General features: G+C 40.6%; 3 protein-coding genes across 3 annotated transcripts; all 3 read right to left on the bottom strand.

Annotated features, from left to right (window-relative positions):
- Positions 1-8,743: 8,743 nt before the first annotated feature.
- Positions 8,744-9,715, bottom strand: NUU61_000995 (uncharacterized protein; the record flags this gene model as incomplete). The annotated part of the gene is made up of 2 exons (XM_056651577.1): positions 8,744-9,561; positions 9,646-9,715. 2 exons carry the CDS (start codon positions 9,713-9,715, stop codon positions 8,744-8,746), a joined length of 888 nt encoding a protein of 295 aa, XP_056516427.1.
- A 371-nt stretch (positions 9,716-10,086) lies between these two features.
- Positions 10,087-11,481, bottom strand: NUU61_000994 (uncharacterized protein; the record flags this gene model as incomplete). Its single annotated transcript, XM_056651576.1, has 2 exons — positions 10,087-10,536; positions 10,615-11,481. The coding sequence occupies 2 exons, from the start codon at positions 11,479-11,481 to the stop codon at positions 10,087-10,089; spliced, it is 1,317 nt and encodes a 438-aa protein (XP_056516426.1).
- A 614-nt stretch (positions 11,482-12,095) lies between these two features.
- On the bottom strand, positions 12,096-13,715 carry NUU61_000993 (uncharacterized protein; the record flags this gene model as incomplete). Its single annotated transcript, XM_056651575.1, has 1 exon — positions 12,096-13,715. One exon carries the CDS (start codon positions 13,713-13,715, stop codon positions 12,096-12,098), a length of 1,620 nt encoding a protein of 539 aa, XP_056516425.1.
- Positions 13,716-14,015: the final 300 nt, after the last annotated feature.

The following is a 14,015-nucleotide window of genomic DNA, read 5'->3' as shown; positions in this document are numbered from 1 at the left end:
TAATTCAGATTTACCCTACTATATTAGAAACTAAATAACTCCCCTAATATTAATTAATATAAATTCATACTAAATATATAAAGAAAATAGATTAATATCTAGTATACCAACCCTTTACTACGTGTATAGTAGCTATTCTATAAGGTATAGATTAAATTAAGTTATCAATAATATTTTAATTAAGTAGTTCCTATATTTTATATATAGCTTTTTTAAAGACCTCCTAATCTAATTTAGATCTTCTATTATCTAGCTAAAGATATAATTAAAGAATTTTAATCTTTAGAAGTCGCTATACTAGTTTAATAGGGTTAAGATTAAATAAATACGGAGGCTAATTAATTACTTAAATCCTATAATTTTCGAACTACTTTTATAAGATTTCTACTATATAAATCTTTATATTATCTTATTAAAAAATCGAATATAATTTATATATTAGTAAAAGACCTTCTTCGAGAGTATCGAGATAGAAGTTCGTAGTATAATCTTACTAAGATATATTTTTATCGCGATTTATAATTATTATCTTTATTCGGCCACTAATCTAGATTCTAGCCTAAATTATCTACAAAATATCTTTACTATAACTCACGAGGTTTATAAGATCGCTTCGGTAGGCCTTAGAGCTAAATTAAAAGATAAATTAGACCTTAGAATTCGATATTCGTTAGACTAAATATTCGTCAGAAAAGATTAGACTCTCTTAATCCGAAAAACTTACCTATTCGTGTATAAAAACGCGTCTTTTTTATATAACTAATTTTAATAAAAGTATTCATTTCTTACTCTTCTATTTTCGAAGCCCGTATCTTTTTAAAACGCGTTAAATCGTTAATCGAGAGGATAAATAAGGGGTATTCGCGGGTTTCAACAGGCTATCTAATAGATATATCGAATAGTCTAATCGTTAATCTTAGAAGGTCTACTACTTCTAAGTAATAATTTAAGAGTATAGTGTTACTAAAAATAATCGCGAGTCCGGTAAATTATAATATAGCTAAGATTTAAATCGCGAGCGATTTTAGTAGGACTTAAGCTATTTTCGAGAGCAAAAATAATCGCTATGTGAGTAGATTCCGATAATTTATTGTTTTGCCTACGATTTACACTAATTTCAGTACTAAAATATTATATATTCATTATAGTAGAGAGAAAAGAAAAAAGGGGTTAGAATATGAATTTTACTAAAGTAGGGTGCTGTACCTAGACTTTTGGACCCCGTTGTACGAAGTCCTATATAACAAAGAAGCTTGACCTAAAGGCCTCGCTGGTAGAAACTGACCGCCCTTCTAGCGAAACCCTAACCCTTGTATAACCCCTTTTCTTTATATCTCTTAACGAATCCTTTTTGTATCTAGGATATAGTATTAATTGATACAATTTGGTCCAAACCCCTAACAAGTTTAAGCTAACGAGTACATAGCATTTATTTAGAGACTTAGTCTCTTACTACAAGTCATCACTAATAGAAGTGTTCTTCTTAGAATAGATTCGGTCTAGCCGGGTCTATAGTCGCGCGTGTATAGACATGGACAGACCCGTCCTATGGGTCAAAGATCTTGACCTATAACCTAAACCCACGACCCATAGGTCGGGTCAATAAAATCCTGACCTACCTATAGGTTGACCCGCGGGTTAACGGGTTAACCTATTTTTGACTTATTTTAGTATAAATTTCTTAATTAGGATAGATAATTTACTTATCTTTTTTAATAATATATTATTATTAAATACTATTTTTATTCTAATATAATTTATAATTATAACTCTTTATAAAAAGAATATTATATAGTAATAATATATTTAGAATATAATATATTAATTTATTAATTTAATACTTTAAGGTAAGAATTATATTTTATAATAGATAGATATAGGCGAAAGAAGATATTAATTAACTATTTCTTATACTAAACCTAAAAATATATATTTAAAGTCTATAATAGTACTATTATTTTTTATATAAATAAACTATATATATTAGAAATAATAAAATAGATATAAATCTAATATCTAATATTTCTTTATTAATATATAAGTATATTATAGTCTTAATTATATAAAAGAATTATTTTAAATATTTTTTCTGGATTTATATAAAATAATAATATTAACTAGTTAGATTAAAATTTTTTAGAGATAAAAAGAAAAATCTTAGGGTATTACTTTTATCTAATTATTTAGGTTAATAGGTTAGCCTATAGATTAATTTATTAATCTATTTTTTACTATTTAATAAACTTTATATATATTAATAGAGCCTATTCTAATTAATTATAAAATTTAGTATTAGGATAATACTAAATTCTATCTACTAATAAAAAATAAGTATTAGATCTATATATTCCCTTAAATCTATAATAATTTACCTTAGATTATTTTTCTATATCTTAAGTCTCTTACTATAAAAGGGTTATATAGTCCCTTTTTTACTAGATATAATAAAATATATTTTTTTTATAGTAATCTTTCTATCTCTATTAGAACTAGGGTTTTAATCTATCTACGCGATTATTTAAAACCCTAGTTTTAATCTACCTACGCGATTATTTATAGCCCTAGTTCTAATATATTTACGTAAAAAGGTTAGCTAGTTAGATTAAAATTTTTAGGGAATAAAAAGAAAAATCTTAGGATATTACTCTTATCTAATTATTTAAATTAATAGGTTAACCTATAGATTAATCTATTAATCTATTTCTTACTATCTAATAAGCTTTATATATATTAGTAGAGTCTATTCTAATTAGTTATAAAATTTAGTATTAGGATAGTGCTAAATCCTATCTACTAATAAGAAATAAGTATTAGACCTATATATTTCCTTAAATCTACAATAATTTATCTTAGATTATTTTTCTATATCTTAAATCCTTTATTTTAATATACTATTACTATATCTCTTCTATATCTTAGTTATCTATCTTATACCCTCTCTCTCTTATTAAGAGTAAGGGGTTTAAATTATCTATTTTCTATTCTAATTAACTTCTTAATACCCTCTTAGAACTACTAGAAAGCTAGTAAATCGAGTAAAGCCTCTCTTTTATTATACTACTAATACTAAAATAATCTAATAATCAGAAAAAGACCTAGGTAATTTTTAATAGTATAAATAAAATAGAATTTTTAAACTAGTATCTAAGATTCTATTTAATTATTAGATATTAACTTTAAGATAATAATTATTTAGGTTCTATATATTATATATATAATTTAGTTAAGTTTAAAATAACTATTTAACTAGATAAAAGCGAATCTTTAGAATAAGGTAACTAAGATTATTTAGTCTAAGGAATATATCTAATATATTTATTAAAAAATATAAAAATGAGATATTATAATAACTCTTATAAAGATATATATCTATACTTTTTATATATTAATTAAAATACTAATCTATTTTATATTTTAGATTAGAAATCTTATAATCTTTATTAATATAAATCCTTAATATTAGGAGTCCTTTTTTAGTCTCTAGCTTAATTACCTTTAATTAGTTCTAATTTAAGATATCTAAACTAGATAAAATTTAATCTTTTTAATACTCTAATATATAAAATAGTTATAATTAGTCTTTAATTGATTTTACTCTAAATATAATTATCTTTATCTTAAAATTAATATAGATAAATAGCGTTAAATTAACTATCTTCTTAATATTATTTAGGTATTTTTCTAATTTACTATAATCCTTTTAAAAATAAAGGATATTATTATTTATATTATTTTTACTATCTATAATAAGCTATTTAATTATTTTAAGAGATTAATTAAATAGCTTAATAGAAAAAAAGTTAGATAGAAATAATAGATATATTAAATTCTTAAATTAGCTAAAGATAAACTCTATAAATATTATTTTATAATAAATAATAAAAAGCTTAGTAATATCTATATAATTAGTACTATCTTAGTTTTTTAATATAAAGTTAAATTTTTTAAACTAAAAACTAAGATTATCTTTAGATAGATTATAGTATTTAATATTAATAAAATCTTAAAAATTAGTTTCTAAGTTACTAAATTAGTAATATTCTAAACTCTTAATTACTATCTAAAATAAAATAATCTTATTAAACTAATAAATTTAATATATTTTTAATAACTAATTCTTCTATCTTAAGCTCCTAGTCTAAAATAATATAGTATATTAAAAAAGATAAATTTCTATATATATCTTTATTAAAACTAGGGTTCTAAATAATTATTTAAAACCCTAATTCTAATCTATTAAGTTTCTATCTTTTTATCTTTATTAGAACTAGGATTTTAAGGCCTATCTTAGAACCCTAATTTTAATAAGGATATTAGTTCTAATCTATCTAAATATTATACTAATTATTATAATTTATCTTTTATCTAAATACTATTTTAATCTTATCTTATTAATTCTAGAAGGATTATTAGTATAAATTTCCTATATTTATAAGCCTTATTTATAATCTCTTTTTAATCTTAGCTATTAATACTAATATTAAGTAATTATTTAATTCTATATATAATATTTATTATTATTAATAAAGGATATTAAATATATCTATTATATAAGATCTAATAATATTTATATATATTACTAAATTTAAAGTTAAAAAGAAATAGCTTATATTTATTTAAGAGCTTTAGGAGTAGAATAAATTAGAAATTATATAGAAAGAAAAAAAGACTTAAAAGATTTATAAAAAGATTATACTAATTAGTAATAATAAAGAGAAGGATACTATAGATCTAATAATTATAGTTAATATATTTTATTAATTATAATAAAAAAATTAAAAAGTAATTATAAAGATAATTATAGCCTCTCGCGGATTTCTAGTAAGGTTTATAAATATCTATAAATATTTAATAATTATAAATTTTAAAATTAAAATTAATTAATATTTAAAATAATATTCTTTAGAATTATTTTTTAAGAATTATTCTCTTAATTACTATAAAAAATTATTTAACTAAAATAAATATAATACCTAAAAATATAGCTAAGAATAATATAATTTATAAAAATTATATAGTTAATAAAGTATCTACCTAAATAGATTAAATAGGTTAACCTATTAACGCCGCGGGACGGGTTAAAAAAATCTTGACCCGCCCACGGGTCAAGAGGTCTGACCCACGACCCGCCCATAGGCTGACCCCCGGGTCGACCTATATGGGTTATCCGCGGGTCTGTCTAGGTCTACTCTAGAAATATTAAAGGACAAGATTGCCCAAAATAATAGGACTCGGGATGGTGAAGAGAATCATGGCCGACTAGAGTAAGGATCTCAGGATGACACGCTTAATTAGGGGGCTGGTTGCTTTGCCTTGTCCAGCTCTAACCACTATATATAAATAGAAGGCCGAGGTGACCCCTTTATCGCCAGCGTCTTTTGAACCAAAATTTAGATATACCATAGATGCACCCGAACATATCTGAAATCCGTGAGTGTTGGCTTTTTTTCGATGCCAAGGTCGAGGTTTAATGTTCAAGTCCTCAGCATCCCATCTCTTAGGGCCGCAATTCTCAGGGCGCCTGTGTCTTGACTTGGCATAAATTCCGAATAAAGTAAAGATGGTCGATTTTTTTTTATTTGCCCCACGGCGGCGGCTGTTAACCACAAGACTCTACTTTGCTGCCACAATATTCGCCCCCTCTAGTGGCCCCAACAGGGGGCCAGGGACATATATTTTAGACGACTTATGAATAGCGAGTCAGGACTTGTGAGTATTTATTAGGGACGTCCCTCGCCCCCGGTCCGTAGATATAAACCCCTTAGCTCCGCTGTCGCTACCTTATATTTTTTTTTTCCAACCCTGATATCCCAAAACTATCTCGGACAATCGCAGCCATGAAAATTGCATTTATTATATATTACTGGCTACTTTTACCCTTTGTGGCAAGTCGAGTATTACTTGACACCCGTTCCCAGTGAGAAATCCCCAGTCTTAACGTTCCTTTAAGAGCTAACCGCGAGAAACATTTGCGAAACTGTGATAGTGACGATGTACCATCGGCGCATGTCCTGGAAGAAAGAGACACTGAGCTTGTTCGGGGCGATGTCTTCTACTATGATGACATCGACAAGGACTCTTCGACGATGAAACGATTCGAAACTTATACGAAACAACTGAAAAACCTCATAAAACAATTTGGCAAACTGCCAATTGATGATGTGTTCGAGATATGGTTCCATCCAAATGATCACTCTGCAGCCCAGAGAGCCTTCAATAACCTACGCGAGGCGATTAATCCAAGCTCAAAATCTATTCGTAAGCGAGCGAAAGAACCGAAATTATGGATCACCGGAAAGGACTGGTCTGGAGACTGCCGAAAAGGCTCTGCAGCCTATACTACTATTTACAAAGGTTCGGGTGAGGAACCTAGCTTCGCAAACAGTGCGTCAATGGAGAAAGGCGACTGTATTATGCATTTCTGCGAAGAAATGGCGGATATGACAGCCGAAATGGGAATACATGATTGTGACGGCGCCAAAACTGAAGACGACGGCCATTTCAGTACCTTGTTAGCTGAGAATACAACAAGCACAATGGCCCATGAACTATTGTTAGTAATACCTCTATACTGAGTGATAAGAGCTGCAAAGGGTTATTTTTACTTACTCGGTCTCTCTAGGCACTGTCCACATATCGGAGACAAAGCGATGAAAGCCTCTGGGTGGGAATTTCAAATACCTGAGATCCTGGAGTAGCTAAAGTCCCTATATACTAACCAAGAAACTAAAGTCTATCGTTAGGTATGACAAACAGCTCTCGCTCGACAAAACACCATTGGCCCGGAATGGAGGAGGTGTATGATCCATTCGACGCTTCGAGTAATGCTCAGTGCGAACCAGGGCTCGCTGTGCGGAACCCACAGAATTACGCCTACTACTTAATGGTAAGAACTATTTATTCTGAAGAACTATAGGCTACCTAACAAGTCGACGCAGAACCGATATTTCAACAAATTATGTTCATTCAAGCTCAAGCCACCAAAGGAGCTAACTGAGAACGAAAAAAAATGGATGAATATGATGATGTAAGTTAATTGCGAGGTCTCCTACACATCAGCGGGATCTGGATTTATTTTTTACGATCATGGAATGCTGATATTCAATTAGAGGGTCTTAATAGCAATTCTTTGTGAAGTGTTCATTTGATGAATACACTCATGACTTGAGCAGTCTGAGAGTTGAAGGTGTATACTAGAATCAGTGCCAGAAAATTGAATTTGATCCCTTGCGGGATGCAAAAGACCACAGACTGCCCACTGCCCGCTGTCCAGCTTCCTCATCCTCATGCATGCTATCGATGTAGATCATGAGTACTAGCTTCTTAGATCAGACGGATTTTGAATCTTTACCTTGAACTAACTTATCTTTCGTGATGACGGCCCCTAAGGTTACCGCCGCGCGATAGGAACGAGGGAGTTTCAAGTCGGTTCCTCTCGTATGCGCCTCGTCAAGGAAAACATAACACGCCCCTATCTGCCGCGCAAAGGGTAAGCTCTGCAGAGGCTTCACGCATCCATTTCGGTTAAGGACGCAAATCTCGTCCCTGTCATTCAAGAACATTATAGCCTGGATCTGCCCTCTCCTTCGGAAGCATTTTCAACCAGTGCTCTGCCACCTCCATATCGCTAAGCCCCAATATCTACGCGCCAACGTCGAGGATCACCTAGGATATTGGATCCAAAGCTACAACCATATCCGGCAAGTATTGGGCATCCGACACAAACGGCTTGTCTTGGTTTTGGTCAGGGATGAAAGCCGAGGAATTTTCCGAAAGCTTTTATGTTGTTTTAGCTCCCGTAGACTAAGCAGCTGGACGCTCAGCGGGAAGGATTTACGTGAATCATTCGTCCCGCTGAACCCAACTGTGGGATGCGTTTTGATCTCACCTAAATCCCAGCCCGAAGCGGACAGTTTGTCTGGGGACTCCTTCATCTCTTTGGGAAAGACAATGTGGGCCAGGAAATAGTCAATGGTGGCTTTGGATAATCGAAGACGGGGAAATATTTGTTCTACAATAATGCCGGTCGTCGAAATTGACCCCCACAAGTTGGTGGTGGGCGGGTGGAAGCATCGGCGCGTCTTTCATCCAAACTTGGTAATCGGTATCAGCCTAATCCGCTTTGACCAGGTAGCTGAATACCAGAGACATCGTCGTCGTCGATCCTAGCATAATAGTAATTTAGGGACGTCATAAAAATCACAACGTCAGGGTGACTGAACTCGGACCAGGGGGAAGGACGGTCTTTGGCCCGGTACAACACACAAAGTCTTGTCGGTGGATTTCTGTTTGGATCGGGCCCATAGTGAGCACGCCAGCGCTTTTGGCCAAGTCAAAATACCAGCACTCCTTACCGAACAGTCGTTCTCAGCTACGGCAATCCCCTCGGCTGCCAGATCATTTTTTTCAATACGTAGATAAGCCCGGCTTCCTGGATCTGCCTGGAAATCGGCAAGGAATTAGTATAACGGGGTCCAAAAGTCTGGTTACACCTTACTAATTTAGTAAACCCTATATTCTATCCCCTTTTTTCTTTTCTCTCTACTCTCTGCTCAACAAGGAGTCCTATATGGAGATCTCTATCATGGAAGCGCCCTTGTCCAACCGCCTGGTACACTTGACGAGTCCGCCACTAAAAAGGTACATGAGATATAGAGAGCCAGTTGCTCGAGGGTATCAAATAGTTGTATGAACTACTACCGTACCGTGAAATCCCAAATCTTTTTGCCCATACTATAGTAAATCACTTCCCCTGACTCCTCGCCATCTCTCTTATCTTCGTAACAATCCCCTCCTCATTCTTCGAATTTGGTAAAATACTCGCCGCATGAGCAAGGAACCCATCCCCGCTGTTGTTAACCTCGCGGTACTTGCCCTCCCAACTATAAATAACATCGCCATGCCGAGCGCGATCAACAAACAAAAACAACACACTGCGAGCAACAGCCTCAGCCGGCTGAGCCGTCACCCCCAGCGACTCGAGTATTGGCTTGGGGATCATCGCAGAATCCGTCCACGACGGCGCCACCGCATTGATCCGAATCTCGCCCTCGAGCTGGCTGACCATCCCGCGCAGCAGTCCCACCACCCCGTGCTTGCTTACGGTGTAGTCGCCGATACTAAAGATCTGGAACGAGGACGCGGACGCCGTCACGACGATACTGCTGCCCGTCTTGTGGTCGGCGGGGCGCTGGCTTGCAAGTTTCTTGATGTAATGCGCTGCCAGTCGCACGGTGTAGATCATCCCGACCAGGTTCACGTCGATGGTCCGCATGTTGGGCGGGGCGAGCTGCCCGGACTCGTCGAGCGTGTCGTCCAGGAAGTTGGTTGTTGGGGCGACGCCGGCGTTGACGAAGACGTGGTCAATGCGGTTGTAGACCTGCTCTGCTTCGATGAACATGGCCCGCACGCTTTCCCAGGTCGTTACGTCGACCTTGATGTATTTGAGTCTTTCGCTGTGCTCGAATTCTGTCTTGGGCGGGTTCACGTCGCCGATTAGCACGTGGGCGCCCAGGTTGAGACATAGCTGGGCTGTTGCTCTGCCGATGCCGGAGGAGCCACCTGGTATTTTGTCAGAATAGCAACTAGAACTAGGCTCTGTCCATGGATATCTCCATGGGCATCGATGACGTATCGGGCACACACCGGTGATCAGGACCACTTGGTCCCTGATATCCTGCAGGATATCATCGGGGATCTCGAGGTTAGCCGGCATGGTGAATGGAGTCGATTAGATGTGATTGCAAAAAGACCTTGATAGAACCAGGGCCGCTCAGTTATATCTGTGGTTGTCGCGAGTCATGTCCCACGTTGGAAGCCGGCAACCGATCCCCCTCCAATGCCGATCACCCGGTTTGAGACGATCAATTGCTCCACATCTTGGCCCCAAGTGGAGTATGAACAAGTGAGAGTCAGGTTGCGTATAGAACATAACGCTAGAAATGCAGAGCATAAGAAAGTGTCCTGGATCTGAACACAATGTTTCCATTCCAAATCAGCCCGGTTGTATTCTATTGTATACTATCCAAGATCCAGCCCAGTCAACAACAACACCTGTAATAGAAACAGCCCGATATTCAATTCAATTTACAGGCGCGACTTGCAGGACGCATTCAAATATCCCGTCATTTTCTCTCGCGCTTGCTCCGCTTGCCCTTGCACATCCAAGTCCCAGAGCCAGCGGAGACGCTCTTGAAAAGTCTTTCTCAGCTTGTCCTCGTCGTCACCGACCCCATCCAAGCACAGACAAAGAAGGCGTGCACCTTCTTTGCTACTCGTTACAACCCTCTGGCTGCGAGGCCGTCGAACTTGATCGTATGCCTTGAACGCCGCCACGGCATCGGGTATAGAGGTGACCCGGGAGTCACTGAGCAGCTCAGCCAGCACATGTGCATCTTCGATTGCTTGGCCTGCGCCCGCACCCTGGTGTGGCGTTGAAGCATGGGCCGCATCTCCGAGGATGGTAACCCTGCCCCTGCAGTAGGTCGAGATATGCGGGTGCTCGAAGAGGGCCCATTGCGAAGGATCAGGCATGCGCTAATAAAAAGAGTTGAGAATTTATTCTCTCAAGTCCGTGGGAACGCCAGAAATGAAAAAGAAAGACAGTCCACATACCTCAGCAAGAGCCTTTGCATATCGGCCCATCCCACTCGCATCTCTCCGTAAGTCTTCTTTGGTAGCGGGCCGAATCCAGTCCTCATAGTCCCATTCGTCTCTGAGGATATACAGCCCGGTGTTCACCTTCTCAGCCCGCATGATCGGATACGAGATAGCATACGCGCCGCGCCCAACATACAGCGTAGAGACTCGCGCACGCTGATCACCGACGGCCTCGACCATCTCGTCCATATCCAGCACAGCACGATAGCAGTACATACCGCTATAGCGCGGCTGGGTGAGTTGCGACTCGACAGGCAGCATGGCCTCCTTAACCCTGGACTTGATGCCATCACACCCAATAACCATATCAGCACGCGCAGAAGAGCCATCATCAAACCGTAACAGAATTCCACCATTACCATCATTTCCATCATCTTCAATTAGCGACTCGAGCCGCTTCCCGAAATGCACAATCTCTGACGGAACAAGGCTAACCAACGCCTCAAGAAAACTTGCCCTCCGCAACGTCGTCTGGCCCGACGGAAGCGCTTTCAGATTCAACAGCAACTCGCCCTCCTGTGCGCCCGTCGCCCAGACGATCTCGAACCATGTCTGGCGGAAGGACTCGTACCCGGGGCTGTCAGCGTGCGTGGTGATGAGCGCGTCGTAGATGTCGCGAATGTGTGGGTCGAGAAGGGGCATGGCGCGGTGGGCGGCTGGGCCGATGGAGAGGCCCAGTCCGACTTCTTTGAAGGCGGGTGCGGCTTCGTAGATTTGGACGCAGATGTTGCGGCGGAGCAGGCCGACTGCCAGTGCTAGCCCGCCGATTCCGCCGCCGATGATGGTTACTGTGAAGTTCTTTTGGGGGTCTGGCTTGTTCATTGTGTAGATTGTGGACTGTGGATATAGTGTCATAGATTGTGGTCTAATGAAGAGCAAGGAAATGGAATGAACATAGGAAAAGATATGAACAAGAGGTGTGAGGTGCTATTCCCTGCTAGCTTTGCGGGGGCGAGTCAGCTCGAGTTCAGCTCGAGTTCAGGCCAGCCATTGTCTCGTTTTTCTTTTCGTTAGGGTATCTGAAGAGGTGATATAGTTTTGTTTGGATATCCCAGGGACATGTTCGATGTGGATCACCGTGGATTAGCAGAACGGCCCGAGGCGAAGAGATCCATCGCTTGATAGACAGCCTGGGTCCACGTTGGATTTATGGGATGTTATTTGTCACAACCCCACGGCGGCACGGGATCGGCACTCCTCGTATGTCCCTTGCGTGCTATTCAGCTGTGTCGATCGTGGCCAGAACAAGAAATGCGTGTCTTTTTCCAAGAGATAATACCCAAGGTATACAGAGAGGATTTGACAAAGTATAGAGCACTACAATCCCAGAAATGCAAAGTTTGAAAACAATATTCATTCAAGGCCAAGTCTATGCCGTATAGAATAATAAGAAAAAAGAGTCAGAACTCAGAGATATGAGAGAAAAGAAGATCAGATCAGATCATAGGCGCCGTAACAATACGCTGCCCACGCTCCCACTTTGGTGGACCAAACGGGTCCTCGCGAAGATTGCTATCCGAGCGCTCCCAATCCGAGTCACTATCGAACCCGGCATGGGCATGAGGCTTCTCATCGCCGCGGATCGGCGACGATGAATCATCGTCATCCAAGGCGCGTCGGAAGCGCAGGAACTCCTGCGACTCGACGGTATGGATCGGGGACATAGTCCCCAGCTCCATGGAGCGCAGGGCTGCGCGCTGGATCTGGCGAATATCGTCGCGGAGGCCCGAGACTTGCGTTTCGAGGTTGCGGCGGGCGGTCTGCTCGCGCCGCAGGAGCATTACCAGTGCGCTGTACTGCTCGATCGAGACGCCGTGCAGGTCGGAGAGGGAGGTCGAGGAAGGAGCGGGGCGCAGGGAGCGCGAGGTCATGGTTTCGGGGCGGATCGTGCTCGTGCTGGTCGGGCGGTTGGGGAGAGGGTTGGCTAGTGGGCTGGGGGATTCGTCGCGGTCGGCGGCACCCAGGAAGGTGGAGGGTTTGGCGCGGATATGGGGGGAGAATGAGTCGAAGGAAGGGACGTGTTTCTGGCGCGAGGACCGGCCGGGGGGTGCGGTATCGCTGGGACTCGATTGCATCCGGGCAATGGCGAATTCCAGATCGATCATCTTCACCTCCAGGGTTGTTAACCGTTGCTCGAGGGTTACGCTGTCGTCTTGTTGCATCGTGTTGACCAGATTGCCAACATTCGGCGGCAGACTGACTTGCTCCGCGTGCTGATCCGACTCGGGGATAGATGGCTCAGCTGATCCGCGCGTGACGCTGGTGACGGTCGTTCCCGTCGAGGGACGGCCTGATTGCCCGCTCAAAGAGCTCTCCTCGAACGGCGAGGATTTGGAGCCGGGGGCCGAGGTCGTGCGCGCGGGCCAGGGAGACGGTGAATCATGCTGCTCGTTTGCGAGACGATGCAGGGCATCGGTGCTTCTTGACCGTCTGCGAGCATGTAGCATATTGATCCTCCGTTCTTGGTCCGGCATATGCGGTCTGTCTTCCTGGGGATCGGATATAGCACTAGACGCCACCCCATATCTAGATTCGTCGTCGGAAAAGATCACACTGGGAAGAGTCGCCCGTCGTCGGCGCGACGGCATCCCACTCGAGGCCATCGATCCAGGACCGGCGGTGGTAGGCGAGAGATGATTGTTGGCCAGATGCAGGTTCTCCACGGAGAGGGGACTACTTCGCTTGGAGTCCGACGGTGTCGGTACAGCCAAGAAAGATTTGCCTTCTCCCGTAGGGCCAGACTGCCTCGCGGTTTGGGTATCATAAAAGGACTCGTGGGGGTTCTCCTCCAGGCCATCCGTCTGGCTCTGTCTTTTCCGGTTGAAGATCTTGCGCATGACCGTCTTCAGCGTGCTCCCGGTGCGGCGGTGGGCGAGCGGCGGCTGGGTCTGGAAATTGATGGGCGGTAATGCCGTGTCATAGTTACTGGTCTCGGCAGAGAACGAGGCCGGGTTGGAGGCGGAGCGTTCTCCGCGGGTGGACGAGGATCGCTGCCGATGGCTTCCAATCGACTCGCTACCAGCGCTGGCAATCGACCGTGTGGCGTCTCTCGGCATCGCTGTGATCGGAGGGCGATTTGCTCACAGCGGGTCAGGGAATGGAAACACTCGACATGTATGAACTCTGTACGGAATGTAGGTCGATGATCATTACAAAAAATATCCGTCGCGGCACATGGGGGTATAAATCGTCGCAGATAAGACTCCGTGGAGAAACTGTCGAAAAAATGGGGGAAAAAGGGAAACAGAGGGTATCAGTTGGAGACTCGTTCAACGGATCTCAGTCGGATCGAATCACGATCAGGGGATCGAAGTTAATCAACTCGAGCTATAAGGAAAAGCTATCAAACGGTTAGT

This window comes from Penicillium alfredii (assembly GCF_028826965.1).
Source record: "Penicillium alfredii strain IBT 34128 chromosome Unknown utg000001l_segment0_segment0, whole genome shotgun sequence".
NCBI classification, from domain to species: Eukaryota; Fungi; Ascomycota; class Eurotiomycetes; order Eurotiales; family Aspergillaceae; genus Penicillium; species Penicillium alfredii.
The sequence above is the reverse complement of the archived record's forward strand: the minus strand, read 5'-3'. Positions and strand labels throughout refer to the sequence as shown.